The following is a 24,958-nucleotide window of genomic DNA, read 5'->3' on the forward strand; positions in this document are numbered from 1 at the left end:
AACAGGACACAAGCTGTCAAAATGATGGACGCAACAAGCGTAAGTGACGCCAGCAATTCAGACGATAATGTGTCAGCTGGTTGAGAAAGATCTCATATACGGGTGACGATAATTTACGTACTATTTTAGTGCTTTTTGGGAAGGGGCGTCCATCGAAGTTATTAAATACAATAGTGCCCCTCCAAGAGTTTGCAACGCGTTGACCAATCACATTGCGCGAAATCCGTGTTTGGAAAGGGTCGACAGATTTCGTGCTCTGTGATTGGTCAACGCGTTGCAAACTCTTGGAGGCGCACTATTGGGAATCGCCCGTATTTTAATGTAGAGGCAAAAAAAAAGGAAACAGAGATGAAGTATTTCCGGTGGTGGTAATGTAGTGGCTGTAGAAATCCCTCGGATTCCCCTCCTGGAAAAACAAAAGGGCGCAGTTGGAACAAAAGAAAGGGTCTTGTTAATATCGTGTGATTGTCTGGGATTTAGTATTTTAAGTACCATCAGGCGATTATTTATCGTCACAATTTCCATTTACTTCACTAAAATGAATATAAAATCAGTGTTGCAAATATTCTAACAATTTTTTCTACAAGCTGAATATTGATACAGGGCTTGGATGTTTTCTGGTCGATAAGAATTCAGTCAGATTTTAAATGTCAATCGTTTGATCTTTTGTCAGTTGTTTTCTGTCTGCAGATGGACTGAAAAAACTGAGAAAAGTTAAGAATCAGTCGACATTCAAATAACATTGCCTCACGGTAAGGCCTTTAATCTGTGTTGGGATTCAAAAATTTGAGTGAAACCTTTCGCGACTTTTATGTAATTTCACTATACAGTATAAGGCCAGAAATCATCTTTTACAACAAATGGGCTTGTTTCCTTGTGAGGATATTCGGACACTACCCAGTTCATAAGTGTGACGTCACTTCAGTTTAAAACCACGCCCACTGCAATAGAGCTGCGGAACCAGTGGAACTGGAAGGTATTAAACGCGCAACTTCAGAGCTCATCCAAGGAAGCTTGCTATCAGTGGTGCGTGCGTTTGTATGATACGAACCGGATGGGCCAACAAAACACCCCCCCCATTAAACCGTTCAAATAAACGGGGAAACAGCGACTTACGAACAAACGAACAAATAAACCCTCCTGCTGAAACCCTAGTCAAAAGAAAACATCCACAATAAAATAAAAACAAAAGGAAAATACATAAATTATGTTATACTCACTCCCCGTCGAACCATATGTCATGATATTGCACATGCTCCTGCCTTGTAATGAGTGTGACGTCATTTTCAAGCTAATGACAATGGAACTAAAACTTAATAGTCAAAAGACTGACAGGTCATTGAAACTCATGTACATTTACTACCGGAAGGGGGCTGTCATGGGGGCCGGCCCCCCAGGAAATCCATGCCACCCGGTACTCACACTCCATCCCCTACCCCATTTGAATTCTTGAAATGTACACAACGTGAGAACAAGTCACTGCTAGTTTGCTTTCAAGGGCGCCCTCGACAAAAATTGGGTGCACCCCCATGCCCCTTAAATTTTTTTCCACAGTTACCCTTTATACTTGTACTGAGAAAATGACGACACGCTGTGTGCTATAGCCCGAGAGGTAAGTAACCTGTGCTGAGATTTTAACCAAATAAAATAAATTCAGTCAAAATGTACAGACCAGTGTATGTCTGCACAGCTGGTATTGATGTAATAATATCTCTTGTGTGTCTGCAGTCCCTAGACGCCATATATAATCTTTTAGGTTTAAAGACTGCTCAACACCCGGCACAAATTTAACGTCGTTAATTTTACTTTCAAAGGTCACGGCATCATTGGTTGAAAATCACACCAGTCTTTAGTACAGTACGCTGAGTTTTCCCAGTTGCAACCTGAGCATTTTGAAGGGAGGCTTCATAGCTTGCAAGCTACAAAAACCTTTGATGTGAAGCACTACCCGTCTTGTAAAATGTGCGTCGGTATTGTGGGGAAGTGTTCATAGAAACAACTCCTGAATGTAAACATTTGAATGAAAATCACATAAAAGACTTTCCAAACTATAGGTGGAGAGAACTCAGCAGGCACGGATTCAGGGGGGGGGGTGACCCCCGCCCCCCCGCTCTCAGACTAAAAAGTAAAACATGGGGAAATAATAAAAAAACTTAACTAAAGTAAGTGTATCAATTGTAAACAAATATATGTTTCATCATCGTTGTCGCTTGTCGCAACAAAATGACACATAAAAATATATATATTCTTCGGCCTGACCACCCCCCGGAAAGGTCCTGGATCCGCCCCGTTCATTTTCTACCCCTATACTTTTCCTACAGGTATTTGTGGAAATATCACTCTTGATTGGTGTCAGACCTCAGAATTTATAAATGCCCTGATGTAATAGTGTCAGAAGATTTCCATATTTGAGTAGAGCATGTGTAGTGTTTATGATATGTTGTGATGGTATAGCGTGAGATTTTTAACACTTAGTACATCTCGTAATGGCAGCCAGCGCCAAATTTCCTCGTCACTTGGGGAAAAATATACCAGTGACGTAGAAAGCGCAAACACGAGGCCGTTGCCTTAGAAAGAGCTGCTTATGAAAACAAGGCTCTGTACCCTAACGCAAAAGCGTACATGATTGGAACACTGAACACTCCCAAAGTGAACTCAAAATTTATTAGTGAATAGTTCATGAAACACATTACTTAACACGCCCGCCCTGCTCTCAGAGAACCAGATACGAAATTGACGTTACTCGAATTCTCAGCTCTGGGTGTGGGTCTTGTTTGCGTCACAAAAATTCTTAGGATCTTTGAGATGGTTAACAACTTGCATTTCACGTCATATCACCCCTTAAGTTATCGAGCGACACCTTACAAAAGCATTTCGCAACTTTCCGGTTCGACATTCTTTCTACTATCGGTGAAACGACAACGGGAAAGCGAAAAAAGGCAAACCAGCTGATTATATTAATCCCGCCCTTAAAGTTTTATTTTCATGAACAGGTAGACCCTGCACGTCGTCCGGTCTTCCTCTCAATGCACGCACTTTGTTTGATGCAGCAGCGCTTGATAGATTCCGTGAAAATATACACATTGGAGCAAAAAAAAAAAAAAAACCGACCAAAAACGTAGATGGAAGAAGAGCGCTTCGGCCGCACCGGCCATTTCCCGTATAATTGATGAAGTGTCAAAATAACCACCTGCTCTATACATTTTGATCGTCGTAAATATATAAAAAGGAGAAGCTAAGGAGGAAACAAATGAATCAGATAGTTTCGTTAAATGGAGTGTTTAGTCAACAGGTGAAGACAGACCAAAATGTGCGAAGATTCCATGCCCTTTGATGACCTCAAACCCACCTGGTCTCTTACCCGAATCATCCGAGCACCATCCCCATTTCTCTCTCCCCCATTGTTTCTGGCATCCAGTGACACCCATTTGTCCGATAGGACCCTTTGAAACAGTACAAGTCCCGTAGGAAACGCATGTGTCTGGAGAAAACAGTTGGACCACTTTTGTATCGTTGCTGACGTTCATCAGCGGAAACTCTGTTGTTGACGAGAACCTCATATCAAACTGATGGAAAATGTAGGTTCACCAACACCTAACAGCCACAAAAACGCGGCCATGAGATTGATTCTTTGCTGTACGGATCCAATGCCTATCCAGGTGGCACCTTTTCGCGTTTCGTTGTGCGTAATATTTCGATTGTGTTACTCCTTCAAAGGTTAGATGGATGATTCTTTTTGGGTAGTTTCTGTTTTGTCGACGTGAGTCTCTCATAATGGTTAGCTGAATGTATGCAATTTGACCACAGATCATAACCAAGAGCTCGATCGACAAGAGGAGGCACCCATGTAAATAGGCTAGAAATATGTCCGCCGAGCTCATAAGTTATACGCTCAAAATATTCTATATTAGAGGATCCTGAGAGCCATGGAACTGGGGAATCGAATAAATATGAGACTGAACCTCTGGGCCGGACTCTGGGCTTCCAATTCTGAGCAATTTGGATGCAGTCGGGTCCGAAAGTGGCACTATTTTAGCCGCCGCTTTGCAGAGGGGTGCATTTTCAAAATGGCTACTTTTCCGGACAGTGAAATGTTATATATATTAATATATATTTTAGGGATGGTCTGCTTTGGGTGAGAATTTCTCGAAATTCATTGGTCAACCCACTAAAGATTGAAAGGAAAATGAAAAAGTACATGTCGAACATTGTTTTTCTGTGCACAGCCTGAACACCTGTGAGAGTTCCAATTATTATTATTTTTTAAATTGTGAAGTATGGGGATTTGTCACTGCTATCTGTGGGAAATTACTTGCTGTGGTGCAAGCACATTTTATGTCTATGGATGCACTATGGGTGCTACAATCCTGGACAAAATAGCTGGAACACCTTGTGGGAAGCGCGGTGACTGGTCCCCCTTCTGCCCTATTCAGGGTTGCGGTCATTTATTGGACCAAGATTTGGCCATACTTACCCAATGAGAAACAACATTGACAGGGGGCGGGGGGAGGCATGTTCCAACGAGATTTGTGCTGGATTGTCTGTAAAAAGTTCGCCTAACCCTGACAGGGAACGCGTACATCAAGCTCTTCAAAAATGATACACGCGAGCGCGATGACATCCGCAACAATACACCACCTCAATTGAAAACAGGAGAGTCAGTCACATCCTTTTTTTTTTTTCATGTTTACAATGTTTCATCTGAAACCCAACCAGGAAGTCAAAACAGGTCAGACAGAATTGTGTACTCCTCATGTGACCATATAGCCCTTCAGACCGAACAAAAAACTTCATTTGAAAGAGATATGTGCTGAAATTGTATGGTGCACCGTTCACGACGCGCCCAACTTATCCCATTTCGAATGGCCAACTTGCCTCTTGTTGCGGATACCTGCGAACAGCAATCCCATCCGCGCAAATTTACTATGAACCCCTCCACTGAAACAAATCCCGTACCGATGGGTGATGATCATAACCCATAGCTGGAAGTACGTATTTACATATACTTTCTTGGGGGCGGGTTATTATGCTCTTGACAGGGCATACTACCACACCTTGCCTATAATAGTCATTATTTATTTCATTCCATAACCATCTCATGCTTACAGCCTCACACAGCAGCGCCCAATACAGCAACGCGGCGTACCCCCGCCCTAGCGCGTAACACAGACCCACACTCATGACACCCACTTTCCACTAAGTAACTCAGACAATCCTGGACAAAATAGTTGGGACACCTTGTGGGAAGCGCGGTGAAAAGATCCTTCCTCTGCCCTGTTCAATGTTGCGGTAATTTCAATTTTATTGGACCAAGATTCGGCCCAACCCTATCCAATGAGAAATCACATTGACACGGGGCGAGGAGGAAGGCATGTCCCAGGGTACAGTCCACTAATTCAAGCCCCATTGAAAACAGTGTAAAATCACCATTCTTCAGAGCTCAATAACATGCAAGCCAACATCCCTGAGGTGTCTCACACAAAAATTTAATTATTATTCAGTCATTAATCTTTCAGTTTCTTTTCAATTTTCGGGGGGGTTAACCAATTACATTTTTAATTATTCACCCAAAACAAAACCAACCCCCCAAAAGTCGAAGTTCCCAAGTCAGCACGCAGCCATTTTTCAAATGGCAACCCTCTACTTTCTCGGTCCTTTGGGAACATTTGTCAACCGTATTTTTTATCTCTTCCGCCCTCAGATGGAAGCCCAAAGAACCAGGGTTTCGATCCTGGCAAAGATTTACACAATCTCACCATTTTGGGGGCCAAACAATCCCCTTTTTCGAAAGATACTGTGGGGGCACTTTTAATGCTAATGAGCCTGGCGGAAATTATTGCTGGAATTAGTGGACTGCACCCCCCAACGAGATTTGTCCTGGATTGTAGCTCAGGATTCAGGAGGCCCTCTGTTGGTAGATCGTTTCCTGTGATGACCTTTGACAGTTGCGAAGGACGCGCCATATTTTTCTGCGCTTAAAGGAGCTATAAAAGATGAATTCTGTCAACCCAGCTGCATTCATAAGAAACAGATAATAATCGATGTAAGTTAGCATGGTAACATTCGATGTATTAATGAAATACATTAAAATGGAGGTATTGTGTGTGCCGGTTTAATGAAGGGGAAAAAACATTGTCCCACATTCCGGACAATTGCTACTGCGCGATCGTCGATCAACACCTGAACACACGATTGTGCGATAGCCTTGTGCTCTCCAGTAAATATCCTGTATTAAATATCCATTTGGAAAAATGTTGCATCCTGACTCTGCTTCAGCAGTTGTGTACAAAGTCTATGGGGAGTGAAGAGAATTTTCTAAATATTTCCCAACGACATCGGTAAATGTTTCTCAGTCTAGAACTTGTGTCTTTCCAGTATTTCTGTAATGACTGACTTTTATTTTTTATTGAGATGATATAATCCTTTCATGAGAAAAGTGGAGTCAGGATGCAACATTTTTTTCCCTCCATTTAACTTCACTTATTTGAAAAATCATCTTCCAAGTTCCATTGTGAATTAGAAAGAAAAGGCAATTGTCTGAAGTTGAAATAGGCCTAGGCATGCTAGGCGATATCGCATTAGTAATTTGCACAATGGTAGAAAGGCATTTTTGTAAGGGCAAAAGGTTCAATGATTTCTTTCTTCCTTCCCACAATGCCTTTGGTCCATTGTGCAAAATCATATTTCAGAAAAAAATTGAAGCTTTTACCCCCCCCCACCCTCAACATATTGACAATCACACTGTAGGCCTACACATGTACATGTATGCGTACACAATATGCATGCATTGAGTGTGTTTGTGCGTGAATGGCTACTGTCCGTATATTGGCTCAATCATGCTACAGGCTTCTCAGCATGGCAGTGAAGAACCACTTGGTGTTCCAGTGCAGTGGTTCTCCCAATTTGATGCATGTTTTATGGTGCAGTGGCCAGTCTCTTTATACTCGGGCCTGGATTTTCTGACACTTTCATTTATAATCTAGTACTGTAAGCCAGGTGGAGACATCTCAGCGCATCTGTCAGCATGGCTCCCGTCGACTGGGATCACATCATGGGGCTGGATGCCAAGGAGCTGACAGAAGACACTGCTGATGATTTGCTCAGTACCCTTTCAAAGGTGAGTTGGCTGAAAACGGTGTATGTACCCAGAAGGCATATCAATCTTAATAAATTTTCAATAATGCAGCCAATAAAAAGTTCTGTGAAAAGGCATTTAATTAGCAGTTTCAGTCATCGGCCGAAACAGCTTTTGTTTTTCTTAATATTTTTTCTTTTTATTCATTTTTTTGTTATTTATTAGCTTTTTTGCAATTTAGTGAAAAGCCTATCTGTTCGTCAGGATTTTTTGTTGGGGGGGTTCTTTTTGGGCCCAAAGCCCATAGACTTTGCACACGTTTTTTCTGTGCAGCACTTTTGCCATTAATCTTTGTCGCACAGCATTCAAAGTTGGCATAGTCATTATTGCATAGATGTGTGCCGAAGAGTGACGTCATGATGACATCATCAAGTGATTTATTATTGATTTTTCAATATTTAATTTAGCCCACTCACTTTGTACACGTTTTCGAGGCACTATTTTGGTACTTTAGTAATCGTTGATCGTAGTCAAAGTTACAGCAAGCACTAACTATAAAACGAAGATAATATTGAAATATTTATGTCATGATGATGTCATCAAGTGATTTATTATTAAATTGTGAATATTTAAATATCCCGTTAAATTTATAAAAATCCTTATAAAATCAACCATGGCCTCCCGCAACGGTGTTAGTCTGTTGGGGTATAGTTTTCTTCAAATCATCTTCTGATGACGTCACCTAATTGTCGAGCGCCCTTTAGCGACAGGTTAAAAATTCTGAAAAATGAATTTTGAATAGATGTCATTGGCAAATTTTGTCTGAATTGCCTGAAAATTGATGTAGATGATCATCTTCACCCAGTCAACTCGTGTGTGAGGTTTTTTGGCCGATGCCGTCATCAGACTGGAAGTTACAATAAAAACTTCTTTTAGTCTTCAAAATTTGGTAAAAAATCAACGGAAAGAGATATAAGCATGAATTGTGCACAAGATGACAGCTAAAACATTGGAGTCAGCTGCATGAAGTGCATAACTGGTATACATGTACATGTACAATGTACTTCTTCAAACACATGAAGCACCGTCTACAAAAACCCCCTTACAATGTAAACTGCCAACTCGAAACTCCCATTCGCATACTGTGCATTGGCTACTGTATGCCTGGATGCCCAATACATGTATCTGCCTGCAACATAGACGGCGCACAGTGCGTAGGGCATATACTCAGGACCTGGCAAAATGATGACATCATCAGTTGAAACGTCAAGTGATATTAAAGGTGCATCATTTAAAACTTTATATTTCTGGAAGTACATGTGCCAGCAGGTTGAAACTTTTCATATATCTGGAAGGGAATGTGTGATAGACAAAAATTGATGTTATAGAATGATGATGTCATTAGTTGAAATGTCACGTAATATTAAAGGTGCATGATTTAAAGCTTTATATTTCTGAAAGTACATGTGCCAGCGGGTTGAAACTTTGCAGATATTTTGAAGGGAGTGTGTGATAGATGGAAATTGACCTCATGGGATAATGACATCATCAGTTGATAAGTCACGTGACATGAAATGTGCATCCTACTAAGCCCTATATCTTTAAAAGTACATGTCCCAGTGGGATGACACTTTGCAGATATGCAATCATGATGATGACATTTTCATTGAAAAGCGAAAAAGCCCATGTTCTGTTGCAAACATACAAAGAAGCTCTCGTTTTTTTTTCTTCTTTTTCAAATTTTTGCTATTGACATAACACTGGGTCGTTCTGCACACCACTTTCGGTCCTGACTTCCCGCTGATTTACTTCAAACCCGGCACATTTTTTGTCTACCTCCTGAGGATGTATGCCGAATCGTGATGTCATCATGACATCATCACCTGATTTATTATAGAATTTCAAATATTAAATTTTTTCCCATATGTTTTGTACACGTTTTCAACACAACATTTTGGTTGTTCAGCAATCTTCAAATGTCATCAAAGTCCCACCCGTTCCAACTTCCGTTTTTATTAAACCAAAAAGGTTCCTGAAACAGCCAAGTGTTTGTCTACCGACAAATACAATGTTCGTCTCGTTCCATTTGTATACATGTACACCATATTACATGTAAGTTGCATATACAAAACTTACAAGGGTATTTTTTGTGTGTGTGTGGCATTGTGCAGAAATAGTTTGGAAAGGGATATTAATTGAAACATGAAATGGACAAGATACGGACAGTGACTTTGAAGTGTGATCTTGTTGAAGGAAACACGCAGTGACAGGTGGCAGGCTCTGTTGTGAATGCCAAGTTAATTCCATAATGTTGGGCACACTCATTCAGTCGGTGTGATCTATGACTTGTGCTATCTGTTGATCTTGTGGCACAACCTGTTTGTGGTTCCACCATCAGCCAATCACTTTCCTTGGTAACTCATGGTTATGGAAGATTGTTTTGAAAAGAGAAAGTAAAATTTAAGATTCCTTACTTAATAGGTCAGCGCAATTGACTTATCAAGTGGCGGCATCTTAACAGTAGCTTGCCTTTTACACTGGCAAATTAGGAAAACAGCATGTAATCTGATTCGTTTTGCATTTTTTGCAACTAACTGATGCAGGTTAACCCGTCAGATTCCGATGCCCCGGACCGTCTGCTCCAGCTGTTTGAAGTGTCGCGGGCCATCATGCAGATCAAGAGTGAACAGGCCCAGGTGGCCATGGAGGAACTGGAGAACATGGCCCAGGCACAGGGTCAAGAAGGAGTCCGCAATGGTAAGCTGTACCCTGCGACGTCTGCCCGCTCATGTCACAGACAGTGTTTTAGTTTAGGCCACTTGAAACTGTCGTAAGACCCCACAAGACTATCACAAGCCCTCCAGTCTGAATTCAACTCACAGTATATCCAAATGGACTGCATCAAAAACATACACAGCTGAACAGACACATTCACTGTACAGTCCCATGTGAGTGTCAAATATCGAACATCAAACTGCATCCAACTCGCACACTATACAAACATGCGTGGATATTGAAATTGACTATCAAGCTAACTTTATTGTTGTGGCAAAGGGTTGATTTTCCCTTTCAAATCCTTCCATCTCAGGAAATTCTTAGTTCCTTGTCAACCGTAAATAACAATAAAAAGTTTGACTGATGTTTGCTCTATTGTCCATTGTGAGTGTTTACTGGAAGCATTTGTCAGGATTAGTTGTAGTGTGTCAAAGGAGGATATAGCCATTTTGTTACCTCTGCTTGAGGTAGTTAAGACCAAAGATCGTATGACGCCACGAAGCGGCGCAAGATGGCGAACTTCACAGTGAATACATGTAAAATGTTGTAATTGCATGGGCGCCATTTGTGCAAGCGATACGCCTGCGCAATGCACATTAATGCATAGGCGCAGGCGCCACGGCAGGCACGTGCACCTTGTGAGCCTGCGATTAAGCATTACCGTAAACTGCGCAGGTGTATCGCTTGCTCAAATGGCGCCCATGGTTATTACACCCTTTGGGTAGAGTTATTCATCTTGCGCCTTTGGCACTATACGATCTTTGGTTAAGACAGTTTAAAATAAAACCCTCTCATCTCTGAACTGCCTCAGGTTGGAATGCTGCGGTGCATCCAAACCTCAGCTAGAAAGTAATCCCCTAGCAGTAAACAGTATTCAAGAATTGGTCAAATCCACAGAGATGCTGAACTGAATGCCAAATGCTCCTTAAATCAGACGGAAGTGGTGTAAATAACCCATTTTTTTTGCTGTTGTAACTTCCTTGTTCACTGGCAGTTGAGTGTGCTTTTTAATTGGCCAAGAAAATGGCCATGGTTTTTTAAGGAGGTGTTCTATCCAATTCTTAAGCTTTGAGCTTTGTGCTTCACCACACTGAAATGATCTGATTACCGTTTGGATTTTTGTTCAGAGCAAGCACTGCTGGATCAGATCAGAGAATTGGAAGAGGAAAACAGAAGGCTGCAGGTAAATATCAGGCCTTATGGGGGAATGACCCTAATGCTTTCATGATGTAATATGTCATGCATTTACACAGGCCATGATGTGATATGTATCAGGACACATAACGCAAACTTAAATTATGGTATTATTTACAAAGTAGCAGTGTACCAACATTGTAAGTATTATGAATGAAACCGATTCCTTTTCTTTACAATCAAAATTTGCATCATTAAAAATGTCAATTTTACGAAAATAAAAAAACTTTATGCTCAACAGATCACCAGAAAAGGTCAAAGCAGTCAGCCGTTTTGTTCCTCACCTATGCAATACTAGGTAGCATGCATCTACGTTGGTTTCCGGTAATGAGATTTTTTGTCTTCTTGTTAGCGTATGGGTGGTGCGTCAGGTTCTAGGGACATCCGTTCCCTCCAGAATGAGATCCATGAGCTGAGTCGCCAGTCGGACCTCCTGCAGCGTGAGCTGAAGGAGAAGGACCGAGAGCTGATCAAGGAGCGACGAGACGGTGAGAGGGTGAGTAGCAATCTCAGTATGGCTGACTTTAATTGACTTGGTTCCTGCTCGCAGTGACTTGCATGGCTGTGGGGAAGTGACCGTGCACAGCCACTAGCCCAGTTGCTTCCGTAGGTGCAGGCGCTATTCCTAACTGTAGCTAGTTAATTTTGGTGCGGTGTATGCCGCATCTGAATTGCTTAGCTGCAGCTTGAAATTACGCACAAGTCTATTGTTGTGGCTACGACCACTTCCCATAGAATTGTGTGATTTCAAGCCGTAGCCAAGTAATTTAGGGACAGCGTTTGTCAGAGAACAGCTAGCATGCTATTGCTCTTATCTCCTGTGACATAAGGGCCAACCCGTTTGAATGCCCACAGCCATGTTTATGGGCACTGCATTCCAGGTGGACTTCCACAGATATAGGCCCTTCGGACTACATAGAATCAAGAAGCACAGAAAACAATGTGATTTCAGAAGTGCCCCAGAGCATTGCCGTCCCACACATAAATATATGATCTGCATTTTCCAAATATCCTTGTCCGTTTTAAATGAGTTCACATGTACGTTTTGTGGAGCAAATCAATTTCAGTGAGCCTGTCTTGTTGCTTTCCTGTTTGAAAACATGATTACAAATCTGAAACATTGGTTTTTCTGCAGCAAACTTGTTAGATTTTTGTGGCTTTGTTCACCCATTGACACCCTAAACACTTATTTTTGTTTACCCTCTTAGTTTGCATCAAGAGCGGAGGAAGCTGAACGAGAGATCAGGGAACTGAAGCGAGATGTAAGTTGACGAAGTCATCTTGTGTTAGATTTGACTTGGATTCATGTGTAGTACTGCTATCACTCGTGCCATTGTACCCGCAGGATTTATTGAGATAACTCACAGTTGAGACATTCACCATGAGATTTCTTGGTTACACCATGCTTGTCATGTTTCCTTGTTATGCGTCAAGTGGACATTTAGTGTTAACCCCTTCGCGCCGGGACGCGTTAAGACACGCCGTAAAAATTGAGATCCTCAGCCTGCTTTTCAGCTATTATTCTCGGCCCACGCTCGAGCAAACACGGTGAAAGAAGGCAGACCCTGGCTCTTGTGTATATGGTAATTGGTCTTTGTGTGTAGCCCAGAAATGAAAAGACCGAATTTGCATCATAATCACCAGCTTCACAATAGTCCCCACTTTGAAATGAGGCAACGGGAATGTGGAAGCTTGAGTAGAGCTGCATGCTACCGAACAATCAGCCTTTTCACCGTGTAATTCAAAGCGTGCAGAGCACGCTGGGCCACAAACCGAGAATTTGCGGTTTGGCAGGTGGCCTTCGTGGCCAAGCGAGGCTGGAATTCTTGGAGTCGGCTTTCGGAAAGAAATTCCTGTCGAGAAGGGGTTAATACTTTTACAAGTTTGTAAAATTAAAATGATTTTGTTTTCTGTGACGTTTGATAAATATTACAAGACATCCAGTTTGTCTAGTCATACGGAGTGTTTTCCTTTCGTTAGTCCGAGAAAATATTTAAAAATGTTTATTTTGGCACAGTTGTTTGTATTAATCTAATGTCATTTTTGTTTTTTAAGACTATAAGTTTTATAACTAGGCAATTGTGCTTTGCAGTTTCTTGCTTATGCTTTCAGAAAAATGGTGGGCCAAGTATTTACCCTAAGAGTGTTATCGTGTACAAATCTGGTAGTTATAACAATACGGGTGATTCACAATAGCGCGGCTCCAAGAGTTTGCAACATGTTGGCCAATCACAATGTGCGAAATCTGTCGACCCTTTCCAAACGTGCATTGGGTCGATTTTGTGCATTGTGTTTGGGCAATGCGTTGTAAATTCTTGGGGGCGCGCTATTGTGAAACGCCCGTATTGTAGTGTGAAAACTACATGAAAATTTGGCATAACTGTATACATGTACATCTGTCTGTTGATTTATGACAAACTGTTTTGGTTTCAAATTCATGACTCATTCGTAATCTGCCTGAATTCACAATTCTTCTTTTATTGGTTCCTAGAATGACATGTTGCGTACAGATCTGCGGGACTACCAGCGGCAGATGGAATCACAGCGTGAGAGCATGCTGCAGCGCCGCGGAGATGACGTGGAGGTTCACGACAAGCTGCGCATGAAGAACAGGGAGTTGAACGACCAATTGGAGGAAATTCAGGTCAGGATCCGCTGGGGGCATTTGCTGTGTAGCAAGGCCGGTACCACTTTGCAGGGAAGATAATATTTTCTCATTTTCACTGCCGGAGAGGTCGCTGGGAAGGATGCCTGATGCAGTTTTTGTCATGCACTTACTGGATAGACTTACTGGAACAGTAACACAGGTCAACACTGCCGTGAGCATGTGACACAATGTGCACTGAATTTACGTGAATGAATGTGGGAAGTGCTCTGCCCTTTCTGTAACTGCGATATATTTTTCTCACATGAGTTTTTGAAAGGCATGTGCTCTTCCCTGTGCCCTGTATGTGTGGCAGGGACAAGTGAAGATCTTTAGTAAGTGTTGATGGAAGCTATGTATCAAAGTATCATGCACAAGGAAGTGGGTTGTTTAAGAGGGTTCACCACGGAAACAAAGGAGAAGAGCTGATGATGAGAAGGAATTCTTCGGTGTTGTGAACAGCGTGCTGCGTTCATCTCCAGGAGATCTTGATTGTAAGGCACATTGAGACTGTGCCGTCAGGCTGTTGTGTATCCATCCCCACTAAATTTCATTGGCTACACCTAATGTATAGTCCACTTAGAGTTGGTGCTCCCTGGATAGCGTGTCATCGTGCGACCAACAACTTTTTATCGCTGCAAACACTGTGGCACAAGATGTTTGCTCCTAAAAGCTCTGGAATAAAGTATGCTTTGTTTCCTAATTGAGAAGAGGAATACAGTGAAATTACAGATGAATCAGTTTTGTCCTGAAGAGTTGTTTCAAGGCTTCTTAACAAACAGTCAGGCTTAGGAATTGATATTCACATAGGCAGGTTACTGTGCCATGTGAGGCTGATGTATGGAATGCTCACAACACCCAGTCGTAGGGACTGCCAGGAAGCATGTCTGGATTGTTATGGTGTCTACCTCAGCAGATTAAAACATGTACATGTAGTCTATAAGATTGAATTTCAAAAGACTCCCTCTTCTTCCCCAGAATCTTACCGAGGCCAATGAGAAGCTCCAAGACCAATGTGCCGACCTGACCTCCAAGCTGGAGACGGCGGCCAAGGACATGGACAGCATGGCTGAAGCCCACGCCAAGCTGAAACTGGTCTTGCAGCAGTCGGACACCGTGACGCAGACACTGGACAAGGAGAATGAGATACTCAGAGAGCAGGTCAGCGTTGGAGAAGCTGCGTTTATGGAGCTGGCTATGCTTACAAACCTACTGAATGCTAAAGAAATTATACTTTATTCAGGCGTGCAACTTTTCCTTGGATCAGCTGATTTCCTTGTTTTTTCACTTTATACTCATGCCATTAAAAATTGAAAAATGCTGTACAAAGTTTTATAAAGATTGGAATTTCTTCCTTTTTTTTAAGCCAAAGTTCGAGTTGCATGCCAGTACTTAACAGGTTTAGAATGTTACATGAGGAGCATTGCTGATGGCTGTTGGTGAACCGATTTGTACTTAAACAGCTGTAAATCCTTTTAAGCCACAATTTGTACTCTTTCATTTCCTGAACTGAGATGATGATAGCTGTTTTTGCCAATGCTACCCATCGTTTTGATGAGGTTGGCATGCGGTATGAAGTAACTGATGTTTCTTGATATCAGAGTTTGAAATTTCATGCACCCACTCGGAATTAAAAGTGGAAAGAAGTCACTCAGTAGTCCACTAATTGTTGTGGTTATCCTACTTTGTTAGATCCAAGATCTGACCGACCAGCTCCGTGGCAAGTCTGGTGCTGATGATGAAATCATGGAAGCACTCAACAAGAAAGTAGATGAATGGAAAGTAAGTCTCAAGGCTCATCAACTGATCCTCCTTTTACAAGAAATTCGGACGGTTAATTGAGGAAATTGAAATAATAATAAAAATAATAATACCTTATTCTTCATATAGCATTTTACACAGGTTGTCTCAAATGCTTCACAACATATATTAAAAATAATTCATGATTAATTAGTAAATTTATAGGTACGATATATATAAAATTGTTTTAAACTAAAATCAAGTTAGATAATATGTCAACACTCCACACACAAACGTGATGATAATTAGAGAAAAGAACTACATGCATGAGCCATAGAAATGAAAATGATGGGTATTTGTTTTAGTTATAATGCATAGCTTTTAAGCGCAGATTAGATTGCTTATCTGTAATGCAATCTCACTGAAATTGGTAGGTCAGATTTTTGAAGCAATGCTGTATTTATCCCGCATTTTTGTCGGTAAAAGTTGGAATTTTTAACTCGGATTTCTAGAACATAAAACCAGCAAAGTAAAACTTGAAATTTTTTCTGGTGATCATTAAGCACAGTTGAATGTGAGAGTGCATTCTTTGATCGACGGTGGAAAGGTGTGACTTACAGTGTGTTTTTTTATGCTAGAGAGACCCAGTATCAGGCTTAGAATCAAATTGATTCTTCCTAATGATCTTGAGATCTCAGTTTACCTTTTCTGTACGTTTTTGAAGGAAGCGCTGGTTAATAAGGATGAACAGATGGCTGAACTTAATGACATCATCAGACAGCAGAAGGAGCAGTTAACGGCGGCTTACATGGACACCGACAAGACATCAGTCGTAGTGCTGTCACAGGTATGTGTTGAAAAAAGGATTGCCGTAAAGCAAACAGACATCATGTGAACTTCATACCTGTATATTTGTCTGCTGTTGTGCTCTCCATGGCATGTTGTGTACCTGAAGGAGGCACGTGATTCGGAGGCCAAGTCCAGTGCCTTTTTTTCCTGAGTCCAAGTGACTTTTTTCCTACAAAGTTTGGGTATCTTTAAGAAGCAAGGAGTTGAATAGTTCAGTAAGTGTTGTTTGTGTTTTTTTTTTTTCCACACGTTATTTGAATTCCTTAGTTCACTGCTTTTAAAGTTCAATTGTTACAGTGACGCATGCAGGCCTGAGATAACACACCCAGATTTGGTAGAGGTATTAAGTCCTAATGAGTATGGCTAGTGAAACCATGTTTGATATGAAAACCGTGGGTTTGCCAACATTCACGTAAACAATCTCACTTGTTTTATTGCTTGTAATAATAATAATTCATTTGTAAAGCACAAATTTCATACAGATATGTTCAAATGGGCTGTACGATGAAGACATTAAATGTGGTCGAGCCAAGGGCATACAAGGGCACCTCAGGCTGCTACCAAATGACCCACATCCACCCACATCTGTAGTGAAGAGACATAAGAAGCAGTTACAGTTTTAGAGTTGGGAGGAAAACCCCAGAGAAGAAATTTCTGGGTAAAACCCACGGAACCAGGTAGGGACTGAAAACCCAATCCACACGTGGACCGAGCCGGGAATTGAACCTGGACTGCAGAGGTGAAAGGCGAGGAAAGAACTTTTTCGCCAAACTGACTGCTCTACTGATATCAACTTACAGTTTCTATTTAAAATGCAGAAAAAGATCACCAACGCTGCCACATTTTTGTCTTGTTGCCAATACTGTGAGTAACCTTGTTCTGGAAAGAAGCATCCAATGCAGAGCAGGAATGTTGTGTGTTCTCAAAAAGTCACTGATGAGTACCCTCACTTCTCTTGTGGTGAAATCCAGGCCTTGCAAGACAAAGACTTGCAGCTGGAAGCCCTCAAGAAAGAGCTGGAAAAATCAGCAGATGAAATGGCTGACCTGACCAGCCAGCTAGAGGAGCTTAAGAAGGATGCAACACAGGGTGGAGGTAAGGATGGTTCCCCGACTCCCATCCTTGGATAGTATTGAAAATGTAGTCTCAGTAACAATATGAAAAAAAAAGGTAATGTGTATTGTGTTTAGAGTAACCATTAGTAGGATGAAATAAACAGGATTACAGAAAACTTGTCAAAAAAGAGGATCATTTGCCAAAAATGCAAACAATTCAGCTATGGCTAAATTTGGCCGCAAGCATTTTATGACATGGAATTTGCCTTCTGTGTTTGAGCCAAGTTGCATTGACTTACGTTATCTTGAGTTATTGCCTTGTTTCACTTTTGTGTCATTGGCATTTTGTATTTTATTTGGAGGTGGACACTTTTTTGTGACAGAGTAGTATTAAATATCTTACAGTTATTTTGAAATGGCTGCAATAAATTAGCTGACAGCACTGTGTAAATAATCCCTTAGGAGATGGTAAAACTTGGGCTTTTCTCATCTAGTTACATAGCCCAGTCATCCTCAGGAAAGTTTCAGTGTAGCATTTCTCTGTGCAGCACCAGGAGTGCGGATGCAGAACACCATACGCGACCTGAGGGCCACCCTGAAGGATCAAGAGAGGGAAGGGAAGCGAGCAGAGGAAGGTATGCAGCAGGCTGAGGCCGATGCTAGAGAGAAGGACAAGCAGCTGAACGAGGCCTTGGCTAGGATGAGGGAATATGAAGCAGTGAGTACAAGTAACCAGGGGTTAGAGGAGAATGTTGTGCAGAATCTTCAGCCATTATAAACCGTAGCCCCTCTGGGCACCTTTCTAAATGCAACAAAAATCCAACGCAGCTGAAACGGGAACCCTGCAGAATGCCACAAATCAGAACTGGAGACTTTTTCTTTGTGTTGACAGTGACTTTGAAAATCCACAAGAGATATATTTTGACTGGAGTGGAATTTCACCAGTAATGTATTAGATTAATTTTGGTGACAGAAAGCCTAATTTCAGCCCCAACTAATGGACAGTGATTTAACCCCTTCGCTACGGAGGACTGCTACTACCGCAACATTGTGTGAGGATTAGTGCATACCACACATACAGTCTATTCACCATGCAACTGCTGGTTCACTGGGGCCTGCTGCTGGACAAAGCCCTCCATTCAGGGCATACCACTGCCCAGCAGTCACGGTCAAAATAATCCCGCCTTGAAGGGGTTAATGTGGACACATGTGAAACATTGTTGCCCCCAATCAAGTGACATTTTACCAGTGATTCCAACCAATGGTTGCTGACTCTTAGTTTCTCAAGAACAAACGTTGCCAACCTTGGAATTGTTTTGAGTGCTTCATCTCATGGATCTTACGTTATGAGATGTTGTAAATGGGAAACAGTGTTACTCCCAGAGTGTAAGAAAAGAGTTATCAATTTCACAAGGATATCGGGTCTGTCAGTAGTTATGTATAAAATGTTTTCTTTCCGATGTCAGGGTGAATATGGTCTAGCTGAAGCTGTGCAGGAAATCAAGGAGTGCAAGAAAAATGTTGCTGTACGAGATCGGTAGGAATGTTTGTCCATCTTGGTTTTGGGTTTAATTTCGCTGTTCCGTAGATGTTTTTCCGACAGTAATTAGTGTATAAGCAGCCAGATTATTTCTGCACCGTGAACTGCATACAGTTTGTAGATTCTTCATGATCTCGGATAAAAGATGATTAATAATTGGTACTGATTTCAAAATGTTTGAATTTCATGTGTTTGTTCCTGTTATTTCTGGGAATCGAGTTGTTCAGTTATTTTTTGGGTGGCCTTTAAATTGACAGAAATATTGAGCAGCTGACGCAGAATGTCAACAAGCTGGAGATGAGCCTGAATGACCTCTTGGAAGAGAACGAGGAACTGCGAGGCAGGCTAGGCCTTGACCCCAAGGAGCCCCTCGACCTTGGCCAGGTCAGACTGTCCAAAGCCTTGCAGCACCAGCAGGACAGAGCTCTGAATCAGGTGAGTTCACAAAGACTGTGCTCACAGAATACTCTACCAGAGGTGTGAATCCTCATTTAGTTTTCCCTGGTTTTGGAATTTTCCACCCTGAAATTTTTAAGTTTTTTAATTTTGTTCTTGGCACTTTTAGCAAAAATGCAAATGCAAGATTCTCATCTTTAAGAGCGATTGTAAAGGGAGAACTCATGCCTTGTTAACTATTTCAATCCCACAGGAGTTGCAATATTTCACTGTCGTTACAACTCCTCTGCTGGATTTTTTGTTGATTTCTCTCTCTCTCTGCCTTCCATTCTCACCCCGGCTGAATTTAACATGGAACAAATTCTTTTGTTGCTTAATGGAATGCATGATGCTTGGTGGCACAAAATTATTATCAGCTTTTGAGGGATGGGGTATTTTTTTAGCAACTTTGGGTATTTTGCAGTTGTTACTTTGTTTCTTGCCCAAAGCTCATCAATGCCCATTTCTGACACAGCCTAACACTGGTTTTCTAGGAATCTGTGTCATCTTGGCTTAGCAATGGTTGCAGCAATTTGCCCTTTAGAAAACAGCTCCTGTATTTCACTGTTTAGCATAGGTGACAGATTTCATCATGGAGCAAGTTTAGGTATTGGAACATAGGAGTAGTGAACGATGATTGATTGGTTTGATTGCAGGTGTTGAGCCAAGAGTTGGAGAGACTTGAAGCAGAGAGGTTGGAACTGAAGAAACAGGTTCGTCTCTTGGCTCAGCAGAGAGCACAAAGGTAGGGTCCCAGCAATGCTGGTTTGTATTTTGTTTAAAGTATTGGACAATCTCACGCAGGGTTCCTCGTGAAATGCCTTAGTGACTTAGGAACGTTTCTATGCTTAGAATACTTTTTGGCACTTTTAATAGAAAGGGAAAAAGATTAACTCATTTGTAGCCATTTCTCAGAAAAAGGAAATCTCTCTCCAAACCCCTGAAAAGTCCTAATATTGTAACAACCCTGTAGCTGTACGATTGGGAGATTTCTCTACACCTACTGATGTCACTCCTGTGAAGCAAAATTAGCCCCTGTCTGTGAGCCTCGATTCCGTTTTTATTTTCACCATCCAGGGCAGTGGCCCTGGGCCTGTCTGCGGATGACATGGTGGCCATTGAGGAGTTCACGGAAGGTCTCAAGACCAAGAAGAAGACTGGAGGGGTGGGGCTGGGGGACACGGTGACACAGCTGGTGAAAGGAGAGCAGCAGATAGGCCCGGCAGACTCACTCAGGCTCAAGGTGAGACACAGGTGCCTCTCTGGTGGACCAAACTTGCTGTGGGATTCAGTCGAGAGTTTATCTTTTATTTTTATTCAAAATTCTATTTTGTGCCAGGCAAGAATTGGCGACAAATTTTTTGAAAACCTTGAACTCATTGAAGTACTGCAGACTGTTGGAGGGGTGGAAGAGTTGTTGTTTTGTATATCATCTAGAAAGACAGACAGGATTGTTAAGAGGTCTGCTCTAAAATTTGAAGCTGACATTCTTCAAAGACTTTTAATGTTGAATTTTGCTCTTTGCCAAAGTAATTTCATAGGCACCCTCTACCTTAATGCTATTTGGCAGTTTCCAGGAAGTTTGGCTTGGCTGGAACTTGAACCTTTGACCTCCTGCTTACTGGTGCAGATGTCCTAACCACATTTCTTCTTACCTTATTGACCCTGGCTGGTCAGTTTGAATGTAACGTAGCTGTGGACACCGCTGTCATTGTAATTGTTCAGGGAATTGGGGTTCTTTGAGTTTCACATTTAGAAACCTTGGAGGAAAGAAATAATGCAATCTCAGAGCATTGGAATCAAAAAAATGTTGTCCAACCTTAGGCAAAGCAGCTGGAGCAGGAACTGGTCAGAGCCGACCAGGTAACGGAACGCAATCGCAACCAGGTGGCGGAGTTGGAGGCCCGCAACCATCAGCTGGTAGAGGAGAACAGACAGCTAGAGAACAGCATGAAGGAGATCCTGCAGGCCTTGAAGGAACAAGCAGGCAGTGGTGCGGGCACCGGTGGGGAGCTACAGATCCCTAACCTAGAGAGATTGGTAGCGGTAAGTACTGAAGAAAGTAATAATGGGGAGCACATATCCACCAGTGCTGGGGAGTCAGGTGGCAATGTAGTTCTTTCCTCGCCTTCCACCTCTGTGGTCCTGGGTTCGATTCCCAGCCTGGTCCACATGTGGATTGGGTTGTCAGTCCCTACCTGACTCCGTGGGTTTTACCCAGACTATTTGTCTGGGGTTTTCCTCACACCTCTAAAACTGTAACGGCTTCTTACTGTCTCCCCTTGACTGATGTTGGTGAATGTAGGTCGTTCGGCAGCTGCCCGAGGCGCCTTTGTATACCATCGACTCAACCATTTTTAAATGTATTTATTGTTCCATGCTTAATGTCTTCATTGTACAGTGCATTTGAACATATCTATATGAAATTTGCGCTTTATAAATGAATAAATTATTATTATTATTATTATAACTGGTGCTCAAGGCACTGCTTTATTACTGTCCCTGCTCACCGAACTTGTAAACATTTCCTGAAACCATCTCCATTCCCCGGGGCAGTATCAAGCTTGATGTCGCCATTTCAGACACCAAAAGCTCATCAAACACAATGACCATCTCTACCCTCACTGGGTGAAGAGAGAGGCAAGTGTGGGTACATTGCCTTGCCTGAGGTCACAACATATGCCCAGCAGCTGGATTAGAATCCCAGATAGTATGAACCGGAAATACAGACCCTAACAATTAGGTCACATCGTCCCCAAAGTGAATGGAGGATAGAGGAGTAATGATGAAAGAAAAAAAATTTGTCTTGAGAGTGTTTATGGAGTTTGCTCATTATGAAAACCTTCAGGAAAGATAGACTTTTACAAACAGTCAATTTTAAAGGGATACAGCAAGGGCGGGAGATTAGAAAGATTTTGAGGAACAGAGCTGGGCTTTCTTGAAGCTCAGGAGATCGTGAAGTAAAGGGCAGCGTATCTGGGGAGGTGAGTTCCTCAAAAGTCTCTGTGTGTTTTTTGTGGTAGCACAGCTTTTCACGCCAAGTGTACTTTTTTAAACACGACCTTAGTTCTCTCTAGCAGGAAAATGATTGACTTTGGCTTATTTCTGTCACCGTTTTATCTTGGATCAAATATTTCTAAATGCAGTATTGGTAAAGGAGAACAAGAATTGGAATGGACACTTTATGCAGTCATTATTTTGTGTGTATCTGATTGTCATTTCTGCTTCTCAGCTTCTTGAGGCCAAAACGGCAGGTGGGAACTACGAGGCGCAAGTTGTCATGAAGGCGCAGCTGGACCAGCTCACCGGCAGAAATGAAGAACTACGACGTGAGCTACGCCAGATTAGGAATGAATGCGAAAAGGCTGGCATCAACTTGGACAGGGCTAACAACAAGGTTTGTAACACGACACTGCGCAGAGGCCAAAAATCTTCCAAAAGAACTTCATCCTATCAACTCTGACTAGATGTATGGTGGACTGGAATGGACAAATTTTTTTGTCACGTCTGTTTTTCATTTGCAAATCAAATCCTGTACTTATTCTCTGAGAGTCATAAACTTGCATTCGGATGAAGAAGAGGCAAAACGTGACCATTTCCATCCATCAGATTTTTGGTTCTCTGAATCTTGTGCACAGTGAGTTTTTAAAGTTTGTTGACCCATCCTCTGTTCGCGCAGATCACCAGACTAGAGCAAGACCTGCAGGCGCTAAGGGATGCGGGTCAGGGTGCCATCACCCTCCACCACATGCAGCTGCCACAGGGAATGGCTGTGTCCAGTGCTGAAGTCATCAGCTCGCTCAATGAGCAACTCATACATGCACTACAGGTAGGCCGAGCTGTCTGTCTGTTTGTCTGCATATCTGTGTGTTGGGTAGTCTGTGTTCTTGGCCATTAATGATGTATCTGCTCTTTGAATGGGCTAACCATTTGGGGGATCACCAAGTAAGAACTTTGAAGAAATGTATCACAGAAAAATTACCTTTCTTTAAAACCTTTTTTGTTAAAAACTTTTCTGAAGAATTTCTGAAGGTAAAATAGTGCCATTTTGTTGTTAACCTTATTCTTTTCCTGAAAATTTAACATTTTTGTGATTCTGCTCGTAAGCTGTTGAATCATGTTTGTCAGTGCTGGTTTCCTAAAAAGGTGTCACATTCTAATTCAGTCTTTAATTGAAGAAAAATAGGAATTTGAGACCCTTGGAATACCGTACTGGAACTGCACCGAATGGGCTCTACAGCCTTGTATTGGGAGTCCTCTCTTGTTCAATTTTCCTAGCTGTTTGGGCCCATGTCACATGTCATACAGAAGACTTGTACATGTGCTATTGCTGAATGTCGGTAACATGAACAGTTGAACAAGCTTAGGTTAGTTTTAGTTTTAACCACTTCAAGAAGCTACACTAATATGTAGCTTTTGGGCTCCGTTAGACACCACTTGAGTGCTGCAGTATCTTCAAGATGTATTTTTGCGTTGGGGAGATGTTAATTTATAACGGGTCGGATGGGACTCGAGTAAGCTTGTGACTTTGTTCTGAAGCTCTCGGACAAGCAATGAGCATACATTGTTTATTAATATATACGTTGGGTAAGGGCAAAACCTGTTATATAAATGCTACAGTATCCACGGTGTGTATATATTTGTTTCATATTCAGGAATTGTCTAACAAGGAAGATCAGGTGAACCGATGCGAGTCTTCCCTGGTTGTCTACCGACGCAGGTTTGCCGTGCTGCGACATCAGCAAGGTCTGCTGTACCAAGACTACAAAGAGAAGCAGGAGGAATGGGAAAGTCAGTCGGAGGGATGGGATAAGGCCAAGCAGAAGCTGCTAGACCAGATGGAGCAACAGGAGGCCAAGGTTCAGGAATTCAATGTAAGATGTGGGCAAGACGAGTGGAAGAAGGTGACGGATTTATGATGGTGAAGGTGTGGATAAAGTTAGGTAGAAGCTACTAGACTGGATGGAGAAGCAGGAGGTCATAGTTTAGGAATTCAGTGTAGGATTTTGCAAGATGAGTGATTTAATACGATGGTGTTATTGTAAAGGATGGGATATAGCTTGGAGGAAGCTACTAGACCAGACAGAGAAGTGACAGGCCAGAATTTAGGAATGTAGTGTAAGATAAAGGCAAGATGAATAAATATGATGGTGTTATGTTCAACGATTGGATAAAGACAAGCAACGACATCCTGGTAGACTACATAGAACAGCTGGAGGAAAAGGTTAAGGAATTCGGTGCAAGATGTTGATAATATGGCACAGAAGTGTAAAGTTGATACTCTAGGCAATGGGATGACAATTTAAAGCACCCTTTGTGGTTCATGCTCAGAGCTCAAATGAGAGCTGTGTGTTGACTGCTCCTTTCAGAGACTCCTAGACACTCTTCAGCAGAGCGGGGACGAACAGCAACGTCGGATTGCCGAGGGGACCCGGAAGATCACTGTTCTGCGAGTTAATGAGAGAGCCCTCACTAGACGGTTCACGGTCAGTCAGGAGGTGGAGGGAACCCTGAGGAAGGTAGGCAAGGGGAGGAGCTAGTGTGGGAGGGAGGGGAATGCTCTGTCTATTATTATATGTTTAACCCACATTGATATAATTAGTATCGAGGACTGCAGAACATTTATTTTTGCTTCCCAAGTTGTTAACTCT

General features: G+C 42.1%; 1 protein-coding gene across 1 annotated transcript in view; it reads left to right on the forward strand.

The window, feature by feature from the left end:
* Positions 1 to 5,938: 5,938 nt before the first annotated feature.
* Positions 5,939 to 24,958, forward strand: part of cep290 (centrosomal protein 290) — a 43,189-nt gene continuing 24,169 nt past the window's right edge. Inside the window, exons 1-21 of the mRNA XM_022256520.2 lie at positions 5,939 to 6,043; positions 6,984 to 7,117; positions 9,679 to 9,832; positions 10,978 to 11,033; positions 11,397 to 11,540; positions 12,253 to 12,306; positions 13,536 to 13,688; positions 14,667 to 14,849; positions 15,381 to 15,470; positions 16,153 to 16,275; positions 17,249 to 17,372; positions 17,881 to 18,050; positions 18,799 to 18,869; positions 19,130 to 19,307; positions 19,964 to 20,052; positions 20,385 to 20,550; positions 21,132 to 21,353; positions 22,540 to 22,704; positions 22,987 to 23,136; positions 23,963 to 24,181; positions 24,677 to 24,826. Of these exons, the coding sequence (XP_022112212.2) occupies positions 7,025 to 7,117; positions 9,679 to 9,832; positions 10,978 to 11,033; positions 11,397 to 11,540; positions 12,253 to 12,306; positions 13,536 to 13,688; positions 14,667 to 14,849; positions 15,381 to 15,470; positions 16,153 to 16,275; positions 17,249 to 17,372; positions 17,881 to 18,050; positions 18,799 to 18,869; positions 19,130 to 19,307; positions 19,964 to 20,052; positions 20,385 to 20,550; positions 21,132 to 21,353; positions 22,540 to 22,704; positions 22,987 to 23,136; positions 23,963 to 24,181; positions 24,677 to 24,826 (2,754 nt within the window). The 5' untranslated portion in view covers positions 5,939 to 6,043; positions 6,984 to 7,024. The remainder of the gene's footprint in view (positions 6,044 to 6,983; positions 7,118 to 9,678; positions 9,833 to 10,977; positions 11,034 to 11,396; positions 11,541 to 12,252; positions 12,307 to 13,535; positions 13,689 to 14,666; positions 14,850 to 15,380; positions 15,471 to 16,152; positions 16,276 to 17,248; positions 17,373 to 17,880; positions 18,051 to 18,798; positions 18,870 to 19,129; positions 19,308 to 19,963; positions 20,053 to 20,384; positions 20,551 to 21,131; positions 21,354 to 22,539; positions 22,705 to 22,986; positions 23,137 to 23,962; positions 24,182 to 24,676; positions 24,827 to 24,958) is intronic.

This window comes from Acanthaster planci, linkage group LG03 (assembly GCF_054643075.1).
Source record: "Acanthaster planci isolate LZ-2023a linkage group LG03, COTS_SCS, whole genome shotgun sequence".
NCBI lineage: Eukaryota > Metazoa > Echinodermata > Asteroidea > Valvatida > Acanthasteridae > Acanthaster > Acanthaster planci.